This window comes from Bubalus kerabau, chromosome 4 (genome assembly GCF_029407905.1).
Source record: "Bubalus kerabau isolate K-KA32 ecotype Philippines breed swamp buffalo chromosome 4, PCC_UOA_SB_1v2, whole genome shotgun sequence".
NCBI lineage: Eukaryota > Metazoa > Chordata > Mammalia > Artiodactyla > Bovidae > Bubalus > Bubalus kerabau.
This window is the reverse complement of record NC_073627.1, coordinates 128,966,534-128,980,139: the sequence shown is the minus strand read 5'-3', so window position 1 is coordinate 128,980,139 and position 13,606 is coordinate 128,966,534. Positions and strand designations below refer to the sequence as shown.

Sequence of the window (13,606 nt, the reverse complement as noted above, 5' to 3'; positions counted from 1 at the left end):
AATGAGTGACTTCTGTGTCCAAGTCTGTGGTTAATTCCTCTGTGATTTGAGTGATTGGGAGATGGCTTGGGAAGACATTTAGTGAAACTATGTCAGAGGAAATGGGAACTGTGGCTGGGGAGAACAGCATTATGCATTTGCTGATAAGCACATTCAGCAAAATCAGTTGAATCACCTCAAATTTGCCCGGTGAGAGCTGGATGTGGACTCAGAGAGAAGGACGGATGCAGCCCTTGGGTGACAGGGCCAAGCCTCAAGGCTGCAGGAGGCTGGGTTCAGCATTGTAATGATGTACAAAAAGTAATAATGTTACACTGTGTGAAGTTTCCACCAAAACCAAAAACGTAGATTAATATGATTGTTCCTACCTAATCACTTTTCCACTGTGAGAGCCCAGGACCTCTCTGAGGCTAGATATGTGCTCTGAGTTACCACTCAGAAACAGGACTCCCTCGGAGCCTGAGTTTTCTACCCTATTTTGATACATGTGATGATGTCACATAACCCCTGCACTCCAAAAATAACTGTTTTTAGGGACAGTCTTTGTGGTCTCTGTGCTTGAAACTGCTGTAGGTGGGTCCAGGCCCCACTGATACTTCTCCATCATTCCTTATGTATCATGCGCCCCCCCCCCCCCTTTTTTTTTCCTGCTTGCCCACATCAGCTGCTTTCATCAGAATCCTCCTTACCTCTCACATCTGGGCTGTGGTTACAGTCCTGCCCAGTCATCTTGCTTGCAATTCTTAACAAGCCCTAACTAATCATCTACTGCCAGACCGAACTTTCTTGCTGCCTCTGAAATGGTGTCACCCACTGTATAAGGCTCAGATAGTAAAGAATCTGCCTGCAATGTGGGAGAGCCAGGTTCAGTCGCTGGATTGGGAAGATCCCCTGGAGGGATGGCAACACACTCCACTGTGGAGAATTCTATAGACAGAAGAGCCTAGCAGGCTACAGTCCGTGGGATTGCAGAGTCGGACACAGCTGCATTACTAACACTTTCACTTTCACTGTTTAACTCCTTCACTTAGATTTGCTTTCTGTTACCTCCCACATGCACCCAGAATAGCATTCTCCAGAGAACAGAAGAGTGCAAACCCTGGCAACATGAAGGTGTGTGCGACCTGGGCCTTGCATTCAGGTGAGACTGAAGTGGCGATGAGTGGGACAAGGTTGCCATCCTGTCACACAGCACAGGGTGTCTACTTTGTGATCAAAGTAGGGGGAGATCAAGGAAGACTTCCTGGAAGAGGTACCATCTGAGAGGGGGATTGAAGTGAGTGTGGGAGACCCCAGGCTCAGCAAGGAACACACAAAAGGAAGAGGGGTGGAGAAGTGCGATGTAGTTTGTGCACGGGGACTAGCGACCAGTGGTGGCTGAGAGCTCTCGTGGCAGGTGGGCTTTTGGCCACACCCCTAAGTGTCATCAGAAGAGGTTGGAATTATGCTATAAGAAGTGGGCCTGAATCTCAGTCTGCTGTTGTCGGCTGGGTTATAACTGGGCTTGAGGAAGAAGTCAAAAAGCTAGTGTTCAATCCCAAAGGTATTCACTTTCCATCTTAAACAAAAAAGGGTGGTTTTATTTTTTAACTCAAAATGATTTTTTTTCTTCACGTTTTAGGGTGAAATGAATCCTATCTTAAAAAAATTGCCTTCCCCTCTGCCCTAGAGATGCATGATGCAAAAAAATTAATAAGAGTGAGCAAATCAATTGACAGTGAACAGTCTCCCTCTAATGAATTTCCTCATCCCCAGCCTTCACCAGAGCCTCTTGAACATTAAATCAGAGAATCATTATTATATGATATTTTAATTAATTAAGGGAAACGAAAGTGCCGTGGCGTCTGCAGCTGAATACTGAATTCAGAACTGAATACACTTGCCCACTCTCACCTCAAGTCAACACCTCTCTCCTGGGGCGGGAATGTTTCTACAGTCAGGGCTGCCTCTGAGTTCAGCCTTGACTGTGCCTGTGTCTCCTTTCATTGTGGCTGCCTCTTCCTTCACCTAATCTCCCCCATGATATTAGGGAATGGTTGGATGTCGGGGGAAAGAGTAAAAATCATTAGTATCAATACTAGGGAGTGGGGTGGGGGTGGGGAACAGAGGCCTCTCTCATGTCCCTTGGTAAATCCACCCACCACACACATCTGCAGAGGACCAGCTGGGACCCAGGCCCTGCTTGGTGCTGAGGGATCTACTGTTGCTCACACCCCCAGAGTTGCAGCCCTGGCTCAGAGAGGGCTTCTGAAGAAAAGAGAGGGCTCCTGTCTCTTGCTTGTGAAGGTGCCCCACTCATTCCTCAGGAAGAACGGGCATTAGCTTTGAAGTTGAAAGACCCAGAACCAAGGTCAAACCCTGCCATGGTCTGTGGGTCTGGGGGTACTTCCCTGTACTCTAGGAGCCTTCATCTCCTCATCAGCTCAGGGAGGTCAGCATCACTGCCCTGTGCTGCTGACCTGAAAGTCCCATGTGGGAACGGACAGGCATCGTCCACTCTGCAGGGGCTACTGAGGGCTGTGTGCCTGGTGGCAAGGATGCAGGGAGAGAGGTCAGACACGCTGGAGGTCTATGGGAGACATGATGGGACAGAAAATCAGACCCATTTCATTATATACACACTAACAAACAGCTACCACAAGGCAAGACTAAAGGTATAATGGGTGCTGTGAGTTCAGAGAGGCCAGAGATGGCTTGATTGAGATGGTCAGAGAAAGCATCCTGGAGGAGGAGGATACCTCCAGGATGGTCCCCCAGCAGGTGGGTCCCCAGCAGGGCTCCGAGACAACGGGCTGACTTTGGGAGAGGGAGGAAGGAGAAACAGCATAAGCAAGGTTGGAAGGTAGGCGTGAACAGCCCCAAAGAGGATTAAACGGTAAAAAGCATTTTGTAAGAAACACTCTAACCACTATGCACGCCTGCACGGATGTGCTGTGTGTGGTGTGCCAGAGTGAGCTGTCCTCTGTCTGAAACCTAAGGATGACATGAAGTGTTCCCATAATTAACAGAACAGATGAGATAAGTCGCTCAGTTGTGTCCGACTCTTTGCGACCCCATGAATCGCAGCACACCAGGCCTCCCTGTCCATCACCAACTCCCGGAGTTCACTCAGACTCACGTCCATCGAGCTAGTGATGCCATCCAGCCATCTCATCCTCTGTCATCCCCTTCTCCTCTTGCCCCCAATCCCTCCCAGCATCAGAGTCTTTGGTTCCAATGATTCAACTCTTTGCATGAGGTGGCCAAAGTATTGGAGTTTTAGCTTTAGCATCATTCCTTCCAAAGAAATCCCAGGGCTGATCTCCTTCATAATGGATTGGTTGGACCTCCTTGCAGTCCAAGGGACTCTCAAAGAGTCTTCTCCAACACCACGGTTCAAAAGCATCAATTCTTCAGCGCTCAGCCTTCTTCACAGTCCAACTCTCACATCCATGCATGACCACAAGAAAAACCATAGCCTTAACTAGATGAACCTTTGTTGGTAAAGTAATGTCTCTGCTTTTGAATATGCTGTCTAGGTTGGTCATAACTTTCCTTCCAAGGAGTAAGCGTCTTTTAATTTCATGGCTGCAGTCTCCATCTGCAGTGATTTTGGAGCCCAGAAAAATAAAGTCTGACACTGTTTCCACTGTTTCCCCATCTATTTCCCATGAAGTGGTGGGACTGGATGTCATGATCTTCGTTTTCTGAATGTTGAGCTTTAAGCCAACTTTTTCACTCCCTTCTTTCACCTTCATCAAGAGGCTTTTTAGTTCCTCTTCACTTTCTGCCATAAGGGCGGTGTCATCTGCATATCTGAGGTTATTGATATTTCTCCCAGCAATCTTGATTCCAGCTTGTGTTTCTTCCAGTTCAGCGTTTCTCATGATGTACTCTGTGTATAGGTTAAATAAACAGGGTGACAATATACAGCCTTGACGTACTCCTTTTCCTATTTGGAATCAGTCTGTTGTTCCATGTCCAGTTTGAACTGTTGCTTCCTGACCTGCATACAGATTTCTCAAGAGGCAGGTCAGGTGGTCTGGTATTCCCATCTCTTTCAGAATTTTCCACAGTTTATTGTGATCCACACAGTCAAAGGCTTTGGCATAGTCAATAAAGCAGAAATAGATGTTTTTCTGGAACTCTTGCTTTTTCCATGATCCAGCGGATGTTGGCAATTTGATCTCTGGTTCTTCTGCCTTTTCTAAAACCAGCTTGAACATCTGGAAGTTCACGGTTCACATATTGCTGAAGCCTGGCTTGGACAATTTTGAGCATTACTTTACTAGCGTGTGAGATGAGTGCAATTGTGCGGTAGTTTGAGCATTCTTTGGCATTGCCTTTCTTTGGGATTGGAATAAAAACTGACCTTTTCCAGTCCTGTGGCCACTGCTGAGTTTTCCAAATTTGCTGGCATATTGAGTGCAGCACTTTCACAGCATCATCTTTCAGGATTTGGAATAGCTCAACTGGAATTCTATCACCTCCACTAGCTTTGTTCGTAGTGATGCTTTCTAAGGCCCACTTGACTTCACATTCCAGGATGTCTGGCTCTAGGTCAGTGATCACACCATCATGATTATCTCGGTTGTGAAGATCTTTTTTGTACAGTTCTGTGTATTCTTGCCATCTCTTCTTAATATCTTCTTTTTCGGTTAGGTCCATACCATTTCTGTCCTTTATCGAGCCCATGTTTGCATGAAATGTTCCCTTGGTATCTCTGATTTTTTTGAAGAGATCTCTAGTCTTTCCCATTCTGTTGTTTTCCTCTATTTCTTTGCATTGATCGCTGAAGAAGGCTTTCTTATCTCTTCTTGCTATTCTTTGGAACTCTGCATTCAGATGTTTATATTTTTCCTTTTCTCCTTTGCTTTTCGCTTCTCTTCTTTTCACAGCTATTTGTAAGGCCTCCCCAGACAGCCATTTTGCTTTTTTGCATTTCTTTTCCATGGGGATGGTCTTGATCCCTGTCTCCTGTACAATGTCATGAACCTTATTCCAAAGTTCATCAGGCACTCTATCTATCAGATCTAGGCCCTTAAATCTATTTCTCACTTCCACTGTATAATCATAAGGGATTTGATTTAGGTCATACCTGAATGGTCTAGTGGTTTTCCCTACTTTCTTCAATTTAAGTCTGAATTTGGCAATAAGGAGTTCATGGTCTGAGCCACAGTCAGCTCCTGGTCTTGTTTTTGCTGACTGTATAGAGCTTCTCCATCTTTGGCTGCAAAGAATATAATCAATCTGATTTCAGTGTTGACCATCTGGTGATGTCCATGTGTAGAGTCTTCTCTTGTGTTGTTGGAAGAGGGTGTTTGTTATGACCAGTGCATTTTCTTGGCAAAGCTCTATTAGTCTTTGCCCTGCTTCATTCCGTATTCCAAGGCCAAATTTGCCTGTTACTCCAGGTGTTTCTTGACTTCCTACTTTTTCATTCCAGTCCCTTATAATGAAAAGGACATCTTTTTTGAGTGTTAGTTCTAAAAGGTCTTATAGGTCTTCATAGAACTGTTCAACTTCAGCTTCTTTAGCGTTACTGGTTAGGGCATAGACTTGGATTACTGTGATATTGAATGGTTTGCCTTGAAAACGAACAGAGATCATTCTGTTGTTTTTGAGATTGCATCCAAGTACTGCATTTCGGACTCTTTTGTTGACCATGATGGCTACTCCATTTCTTCTGAGGGATTCCTGCCTGCAGTAGTAGATATAATGGTCATCTGAGTTAAATTAATTAAGTAGCCTTCAAATTAATTAACAAAGTAGCCACCAGAGGTCAGTCTCACACCCATAATACAACCAACCCAAACTGAAGCTCTTAAATGGCCTGGAATCTGTCTGGGTGATGCAGCAGCAGCCCCGATGGCTCCAGCAAAGAAGATGGGTGTTTGGGATTGTTGGCAGGGCTGTGGGCTCTACAGACTTTGGCGTTTCATTAGATGTACTCTTGGTGTGCCTCCCTCGCCCCTATCTCCTGGACCCAACGCTAACATGTGTGAACTCAGAAGGGGGGTTGCCCACACCAACAAGCAATTCTCAGACACCAGCAGGGAGTAGAATTCAACTCAGTTCTGACACTATCTACCCAGAGATGGGGACAGGTCCCTTTCAAGGGTCAGGGCCACTGGATGTCTCTCCACCCTACACACCCCGAACTTCAGATGCCAGTCACAAGTCCAGGTTCTCACCTGTACTCCTGACTGACAAGCTTGGATTGGAGATTCCCATGAACCCCTCTTTCCTTGGGTTCAATTAATTTGCTAGAGCATGGACTTCAGGAATCATTTTACTTACTAGAGCTCCAGTTTATTTATAAGAGAATGTAACTCAGGAAGTCAGCCAGACACGATGCACATGGACAAGGCATGGAGCTCCCACGTCTCTCCAAGCTCCCCTCTCTCCCTGGAGTCTCCACATGTTCACCAAAGCTTCCTAAAGCCAGTCCTTTGGGGTTTTATGGAGGCTTTTGGACAGACATGAATGATTAAATCATTGGCCATTGGCAATTGATTCGCCCTTCTCCCCTCCTGAGAGGTCATAGGGGTGGGACTGAAAGTCCAGACCTCTGATTGCAAGGTTGGTTCTCCTGGCAATCAGCCCTCATGCTTACGGCCCAGGAGTCACTTCATTAACATAGAAAAAGATGCCAGCAATCCCACTCCTGAGCATATACCCTGAAGTGAAGTCGCTCAGTCATGTCTGACTCTCTGCGACCCCATGGACTGTAGCCTGCCAGGCTTCTCTGTCCATGGGATTTTCCAGGCAAGAATACCCTGGGGCTGCTGCTGCTGCTAAGTCGCTTCGGTCATGTCCGACTCTGTGCGACCCCATAGATGGCAGCCCACCAGGCTCCCCCGTCCTTGGAATTCTCCAGGCAAGAACACTGGAGTGGGTTGCCATTTCCTTCTCCAATGCATGAAAGTGAAAAGTGAAAGTGAAATCGCTCAGCCATGTCCGACTCTTAGCGACCCCATGGACTGCAGCCCACCCGGCTCCTCCGTCCATGGGATTTTCCAGGCAAGAGTACTGGAGTAGGGTGCCATTGCCTTCTCCAGAATACCCTGAGAAAACCATAATTCAAAAAGACACAGGCACCTCAAAGTTCATAGCAGCACTGTTTACAATAGCCAGGACACGGAAGCAACCTAAATGTCCATTGACAGATGAATGGATCTTGATGTGGTACACATACACAATGGAATATTATTCAGTCATAAAAAGGTAAGAAACTGGGTCACTTGTAGAGATATGTATGGACCTAGAGTCTGTCATACAGAATGAAATAAGTTAGCAAGAACAAAACAAATATTGTATATTCACACATATACATGGAATCTAGAAAAACGGTACAGATGAACATATTTGCAGGGCAGCAATAGAGATGCAGACATAGAGAATGAAACCGTGCACATGGGCGGAGGAAGGTGGGATGAACTTGGAAAGGGGGATTGACGTATGTGCCCTGCCAGTTGTAAAACAGATAGCTGGGGGAATCTACCGTATAGTGTAGGAAGCTCAGCTGAGGGGAAGATGGTGGGTGGGAGGCCCAAGAGGAAGGGTATAATGTATCCATAGAGTTGATTCACTTCATTGTACAGCAGAAACTAACACAACACTGTAAAGCAACTGTACCCCAATAATGTTTTTATTTGTAATTACAAAGTAATGACAACTTTATCACTCTGGTCACATAGGTAAATTCCAAAGGTTTTAGGAGCTGTGCCAGAAATGGATGAAGACTGAATATATACTTATAATTGACAGTATCACAACTCCCTTCTGGCTCATAGCACAGGCACATGGGAAAATGATTCCAAATGAGTTGCATACAAAATTTCTCAGCTTCCCTTTCCTTATCTGATAAAAGGGGTAACTCTACTGCCTACTTGATAGGATTATTGTAAGACTTCAAAAACACGTAAGGCATAGTGATTGACAAGGCACTTGTTTTACGTTTTTTGAGTGGGTGGATGTCCTGGAACTGCAGTGTTTATGACCAAGTGCAGTCATGCAGGCAGTGTCTACATTTGGCAATAATGCCTGGTTCAACCTCCCTGCTCACACCTGTCTGCATTCAGAGCAATGGGATGAGTGCTGAGAGTCTGCAGAGGCTGTGCTGATTGGGAATCTGACCTACGTGACTCCTTACTCTCAGAATTTCAGGGTGAAGTGAGGGTCTACGGTCCATAGGGTAGCAAAGAGTCAGACACGACTGAAGTGACTTAGCACACACATGAGGAACCTAGAAGATTATCCTTTCCCAGTCCCACTCTGCACTGGGATGCCCTCTACCAAACTCCTCTTTGGCTTATAAGTATTGAGAAGCAAGTGAGGGATGGATCTTTTAACTTATTGAGATGTTGCACATTAATGATTAGAGGCCCCACCAACGCAGCCACCCAAACACTCACAAGAAACTTTCACTATTGTGCAAAGTGTCAACAGCCTCCAAGAGAAATAGGTAAAAGGTGCACTTCAGGGGGCAGTAAGAGTCACTCCAGCCTTAGTCAAATGGAAAAAGGGGACCCTAGGAAGCAGAGATGAGGGGACAAAATGGACACTGAATCCATAGGAAGCAATTTCAGGCCAACTCCAAGGTAAGATACTGAACAAAATCATCTTGATGCCTAGGTGAGACATGGGGTATTAAAGAGATGATGAGGGTGCGTTCACAAGGCTGAGTGGACCTAAAAGTACAGTGAGCCATGGGCAGCAAGGCCTAGAAAGATGGAAGACAAGGAGAGAGGGGATCAGCATTGTTTCTGTATCATGCTCTAGCTGACTTTGACTCACTCCCATCAGTTGGGGAATGGAGTTGTGAGACTAACAACAACAAACATACTGAACTCTCAGGTCTGAAATTCCTCAAACCCCAGCGTGTAAGGATGGCCTTGATGTTGAGTTTGGTTTGAGGGCTGGTGTGTTTTGGTGAGAGTTGGAGGGACAATGCCAGTGGAAGCCTTAAAATGAGAATTCGAATAGACTGGCTCTAGGCAGAAGCCAGCACTTTTATCTGTAGGTCTTAAAGTTGCACTTTGTCACCCAGGTGAGAGAAAACAAAATCAAAACTAGAAATATTATGCAGGGGATTATAGACTATCGGGGTCCCTTCCATCCCTAAGACTCTGTAAAATGTTCATCAGCAAGAGACTATTGATACAAAATTGACTTGCAAGCAGAATGTGTGAGCTTGTTTTAATTTTTAACTAATGAATTCACTCCTTTAAAGTATATAATTCAGTTTCTTTTTAGTATATTCACAAAGTTGTACAACCATCATCACTAATTCCAGAAATTTCAAACTTCCCCCAAAGAAATCCTATAGCCATTAAGTTATCTCCATTCCCTCCCCACCCTGACTCCTGCCCCCTGGCAACCACTAATATACTTTCTGTCTTATGGACTTGCTTATTCTGGATATTTCCTATAAATGGAATCATACAACATGTGGTCTTATACGTCTGATTTCTTTCACTTAGAATAATGGTTTCAAGGTTCATCGATATTGTAGCATGTGTCAGTACTTCCTTTCTTTTTAAGGCTGAACAGTTTAAGAGACATTCCATGGAAACATTTTGTTTATCCACTCATTAGTTGATTGACATTAGGGCTGTCTGAGATTATTTTAAAGGAATGGTTATATATATGCATTTTCTGTCCACCTTATTTCAAATTAAGGAAAATCAGTAGCAAAATGAAGTAATGCAAGCAAGTAAACCAGCCAGCAACTGGTACTTAGAAGAAAAGCTTCCTTGATTTTTAGGGTATGTCGCTGGAGAATGGGACCAAGATTATGGGGTTGAATTTAAAACTCCTGATGACTTCCAATCCCCTGGAAGAGTCTACCCACTAAGACATCAATCAATTCACTGGGAAGTCCTTGGACCAGCGGGAAGAACTAAGAGCCATGGTCTGGATCAGGGATTTTTTATCTGTCTTTCAGAGACTCCTAAGGTTTCATAGAAGTAACACAGGCCCACCAAGGGCGCTGGGGTGCAGGTGGATAAGACTCAGAGTCCAGCCCCATCCCAGCTTTAACTACAGTAGCTTTCATTTTAATTGCTTTCTTTGTTGCAGTTGCCCCTAAGAGTTCGTCTGGCACAAATAAAGGGAGTCCATGGCTAAACAAGGAGAAGGCAATGGCACCCCACTCCAGTACTCTTGCCTGGAAAATCCCACGGACAGAGGAGCCTGGTAGGCTGCAGTCCATAGGGTCACTAAGAGTCGGACACGACTGAGCGACTTCACTTTCACTTTTTTTTTTAAATTTTTATTATATTTTTAAACTTTACAAACTTGTATTAGTTTTGCCAAATATCAAAATGAATCCGCCACAGTTCACTTTCATGCATTGGAGAAGGAAATGGCAGCCCACTCCAGTGTTCTTGCCTGGAAAATCCCAGGGACGGGGGAGCCTGGTAGGCTACCATCTATGGGGTCACACAGAGTCGGACACGACTGAAGTGACTTAGCATAGTATGGCTAACAAATGTTTGGCAACCACTGGTAGGTGGCTGTGGTGGCATCCTTGGCCTAGAGCTGGGTCTCCCTGGTAGCTGTTCTTATGAGTTCTTCTGAGGAACCTTGACGGTGACCGTCTTCACCTCTGTGTAGGCCTTAAGCCCATCTTCCCCCAGCTCCCTCGCGTTGCCAGATTCCTTAAACCCTCCGAATGGCGTGTGGCAGGTGACAATGTTGTAGATGTTTACCACACTGTTCTAGCTTGGAGTGCCTGCGTGAAATACATGGCTTTGTCCAGATCCTGGGTGAACGCAGCAGCAGCCAAGCCATACCTGGTGTTGTCTGCCCTCTCAATCACCTCCTCAATCTTCTTGAACTTAAACAGTGGCTGCACGGGCCCGAAGATCTCCTCCCTAGTGATCCTCATGTCATCTTGCACACCACCAAAGACGGTGGGCTTGATGAAGAAACCTTGTTCTCTGAAATGCTCCCCACCGCAGAGAAGTTTTGCCCCCTCCTTCTGGCCAAGCTGGATATAGCCCAGGATTCATTCAAACTGTTCTCTGTCCACCTGGGGCCCCTGTTGGGTGTCCAGATCAAATGGGTTCCCGACTCTCCTCTGCTTAGCTTTCTCCACCGTTCTCTCCAGAAACTCATCATAGATGGATTCTTCAATGAAGGTCCAGGAACCCGGACAGCAACACTGGCCCATGTTGAAGAATAGGGCCTCTTGGCGCTGTTCCACGGCATGGTCCATGTCGGCATCAGCCAAGATGATGCTCAGGCTCTTCCCGCCCAGCTCCAGGGTGACTCTCTTGAGGTTAGAATTGCCGGCCGCCTTCTGGATCAGGTGGCCCACCTCGGTGGAGCGGGTGAAGGCAACTTTGTCCATATCCATGTGATGGGCGATGGCTGCTCCTGCTGTTGGGCCATAGCCTGTGACGATGTTTACCATCCCAGGGGGAAAGCCCGCTCCTTGATGAGGGAGGCCAAGTACAGGGCAGAAAGGGGTGTCTGCTCTGCCACCTTTGTGACCGCAGTGTTGCCCGTGGCAAGTGCCAGGGCGAGCTTCCAGCTCTGCATGACCAAGGGGAAGTTCCATGGGATTATCTGGCCACACATGCCAACAGGCTCGTGCCGGGAGAAGCAGAAATGCTCACCACCCATGGGGATGGTCTTGCCGTGCCACTTGTCAGCCCAGCCAGCAAAGTACCGGTACACCTTGATGACCTCATCCAGGTCCAAGACATAAGACTCTTGGAAAGGCTTCCTGTTGTCCAGGGTCTCCAGTGAGGCCAAGTAGACACGATCCCTTTCTACTAGGTCAGCCAGGCAGTTCAGCAGCCAGCCTCGCTTCAAGGCATCCATCCGGCGCCATGGAGACCCCAGTCAGAAGGCTGCATGGGCTGCCTTTGCTGCCAGATCCACGTCAGCCCAGTCCCCTTCAGCCACGTGGCTGATGACCTCTCCCGTGGCAGGACTGACGGGAAAGTCTTCTTGCTGACAGCATCATGCCACTCGTTGCTGATGAACAGCTGGTTGTCATGGATGTCTGGGTTAGGGATGGGGCTGGGAAGGGCTGCTGCTGCGAAGTACTGGGTGGCAGAGCGGTGCAGGGCAAACAGCCGGGGCAAAGGAAGCGCAGCATGCTGAGTACTCTAGAGAGGGACAGGAGCCAGGGTGAACAGGCAGAATGAATAAGGGACACCCAAAGGCCCACCAGCTAAGATGTTCCAAGATTCTAGCATAACAGGGTGCCCCCTCTGAAAACATGGATCCAAAGGGCTACAAAAGCCCTGAAGAACACTTTGGTCCAAGTCTGTTGTGTCCCATCTAGCCTCTGGCTCACTCCTTCACCTCTTCTGGGTCTTGGCTCAAATGTTACCCTCTTAGTAAGGCCTTCCCCGTGCTCTGCTGTGCTTAGTCACTCAGCTGTGTCTGACTTCTTGTGACCCATGGACTGTAGTCTGCCAGGCTCCTCTGTCCATGGGGATTCTCCAGGCAAGAATACTAGAGTGTGTTGCCATGCCCTCCTCCAGGGGATCTTCCCAACCCAGGAATTGAACCCAGGTCTCCCCCATTGCAGGCAGATTCTTTACCATCTGAACCATTAGGGAAGCCCAAGGATACTGGAGTGGGTAGACTATCCCTTCTCCAGGGGATCTTCCCGGCCCAGGAATCAAACCAGGATTTCTTGCATTGCAGGCAGATTCTTTACCAGCTAAGCTATATAGGGAAGCCCAAGGCCTTCCCTAACCACCCTTTATAAAATTGCCACCTTCCTCAGCCCCAGGACTGTCTCTCCCCCATACTGTGCTCTATTTCCCCCCATCTGACATACCAAATAGTATATGTATATGCTTACATGTTTATTGTCTGCCTCTCCCCAGTAAAATGTCAGCTCGATGAGGGCAGGGATTTTTTTTCCTGTTTCATTCATTGCTATGTTGTTGATGCCTCGAATTATGCTGGCTACAGAGCAGCTGCTCAGTAGGTAGTTATTAAATGACAGACCAAGGAAACATCAAAATATCCACTGAGGCTGTTTAATTTACCTAGTGAAGTAAAAGTGAAGTCACTCAGGTGTGTCCAACTCTTTGGGACCCCATGGACAGTGGAGCCTACCAGGCTCCGCTGTCCATGGGATTTTCCAGGCAAGAATACCGGAGTGGGCTGCCATTTCCTTCTCCAGGGGATCTTCCCAACCCAGGGATTGAACCTGGGTCTCCTGCATTGCAGACAGACGCTTTACCATCTGAGCCACCAGGGAAGCCCCTTAACTGACCTAAGGGTAGAGTAAAAACCAGAGGGACTCAGAGCCAGAGCCGTTCTCTGAGAGAGGGGCTCGCTTCACTTCACCTCTGTGCCTCTGTTTCCTCACATGTGAAATGCCTCATGGGGCTACACTGAACGGTGTTGTGCGTATAAAAAGCCTGGCACACCCATCCAGGTCATCAGAGCTTGGCACCCTCAGAAACCAGCCCAGCTCAGCCCTTCAGGCACTGCTTCAGCTTTCCCAGGAGTGCAGTGAGTCTGGCAGCTGGAAAGAAGGCTCTGTTTACTTTGGCCTACAACTCTGAAAACACTGTAGACTTTATTAAAATGATATCTATAACATTTAAGGGCTTCCCAGGAGGCTCTAGAGGTAAAGAACCCTCCT

The 13,606-nt window shown here is 46.9% G+C and overlaps 1 protein-coding gene and 1 non-coding gene across 2 annotated transcripts; both read right to left on the bottom strand.

Annotated features, from left to right (window-relative positions):
* Positions 1-10,261: 10,261 nt before the first annotated feature.
* ALDH1B1 (aldehyde dehydrogenase 1 family member B1) lies at positions 10,262-12,094 on the bottom strand. Its single transcript, XM_055578586.1, is given in 5 exon segments — positions 10,262-10,693; positions 10,696-11,418; positions 11,421-11,930; positions 11,933-12,079; positions 12,082-12,094. Coding segments are annotated over 5 exon segments (1,539 nt in total). The 3' UTR covers positions 10,262-10,547.
* A 1,050-nt stretch (positions 12,095-13,144) lies between these two features.
* TRNAC-GCA (transfer RNA cysteine (anticodon GCA)) lies at positions 13,145-13,216 on the bottom strand. Its single transcript has one exon. It is a non-coding gene; the product is annotated as a tRNA-Cys (tRNA).
* Positions 13,217-13,606: the final 390 nt, after the last annotated feature.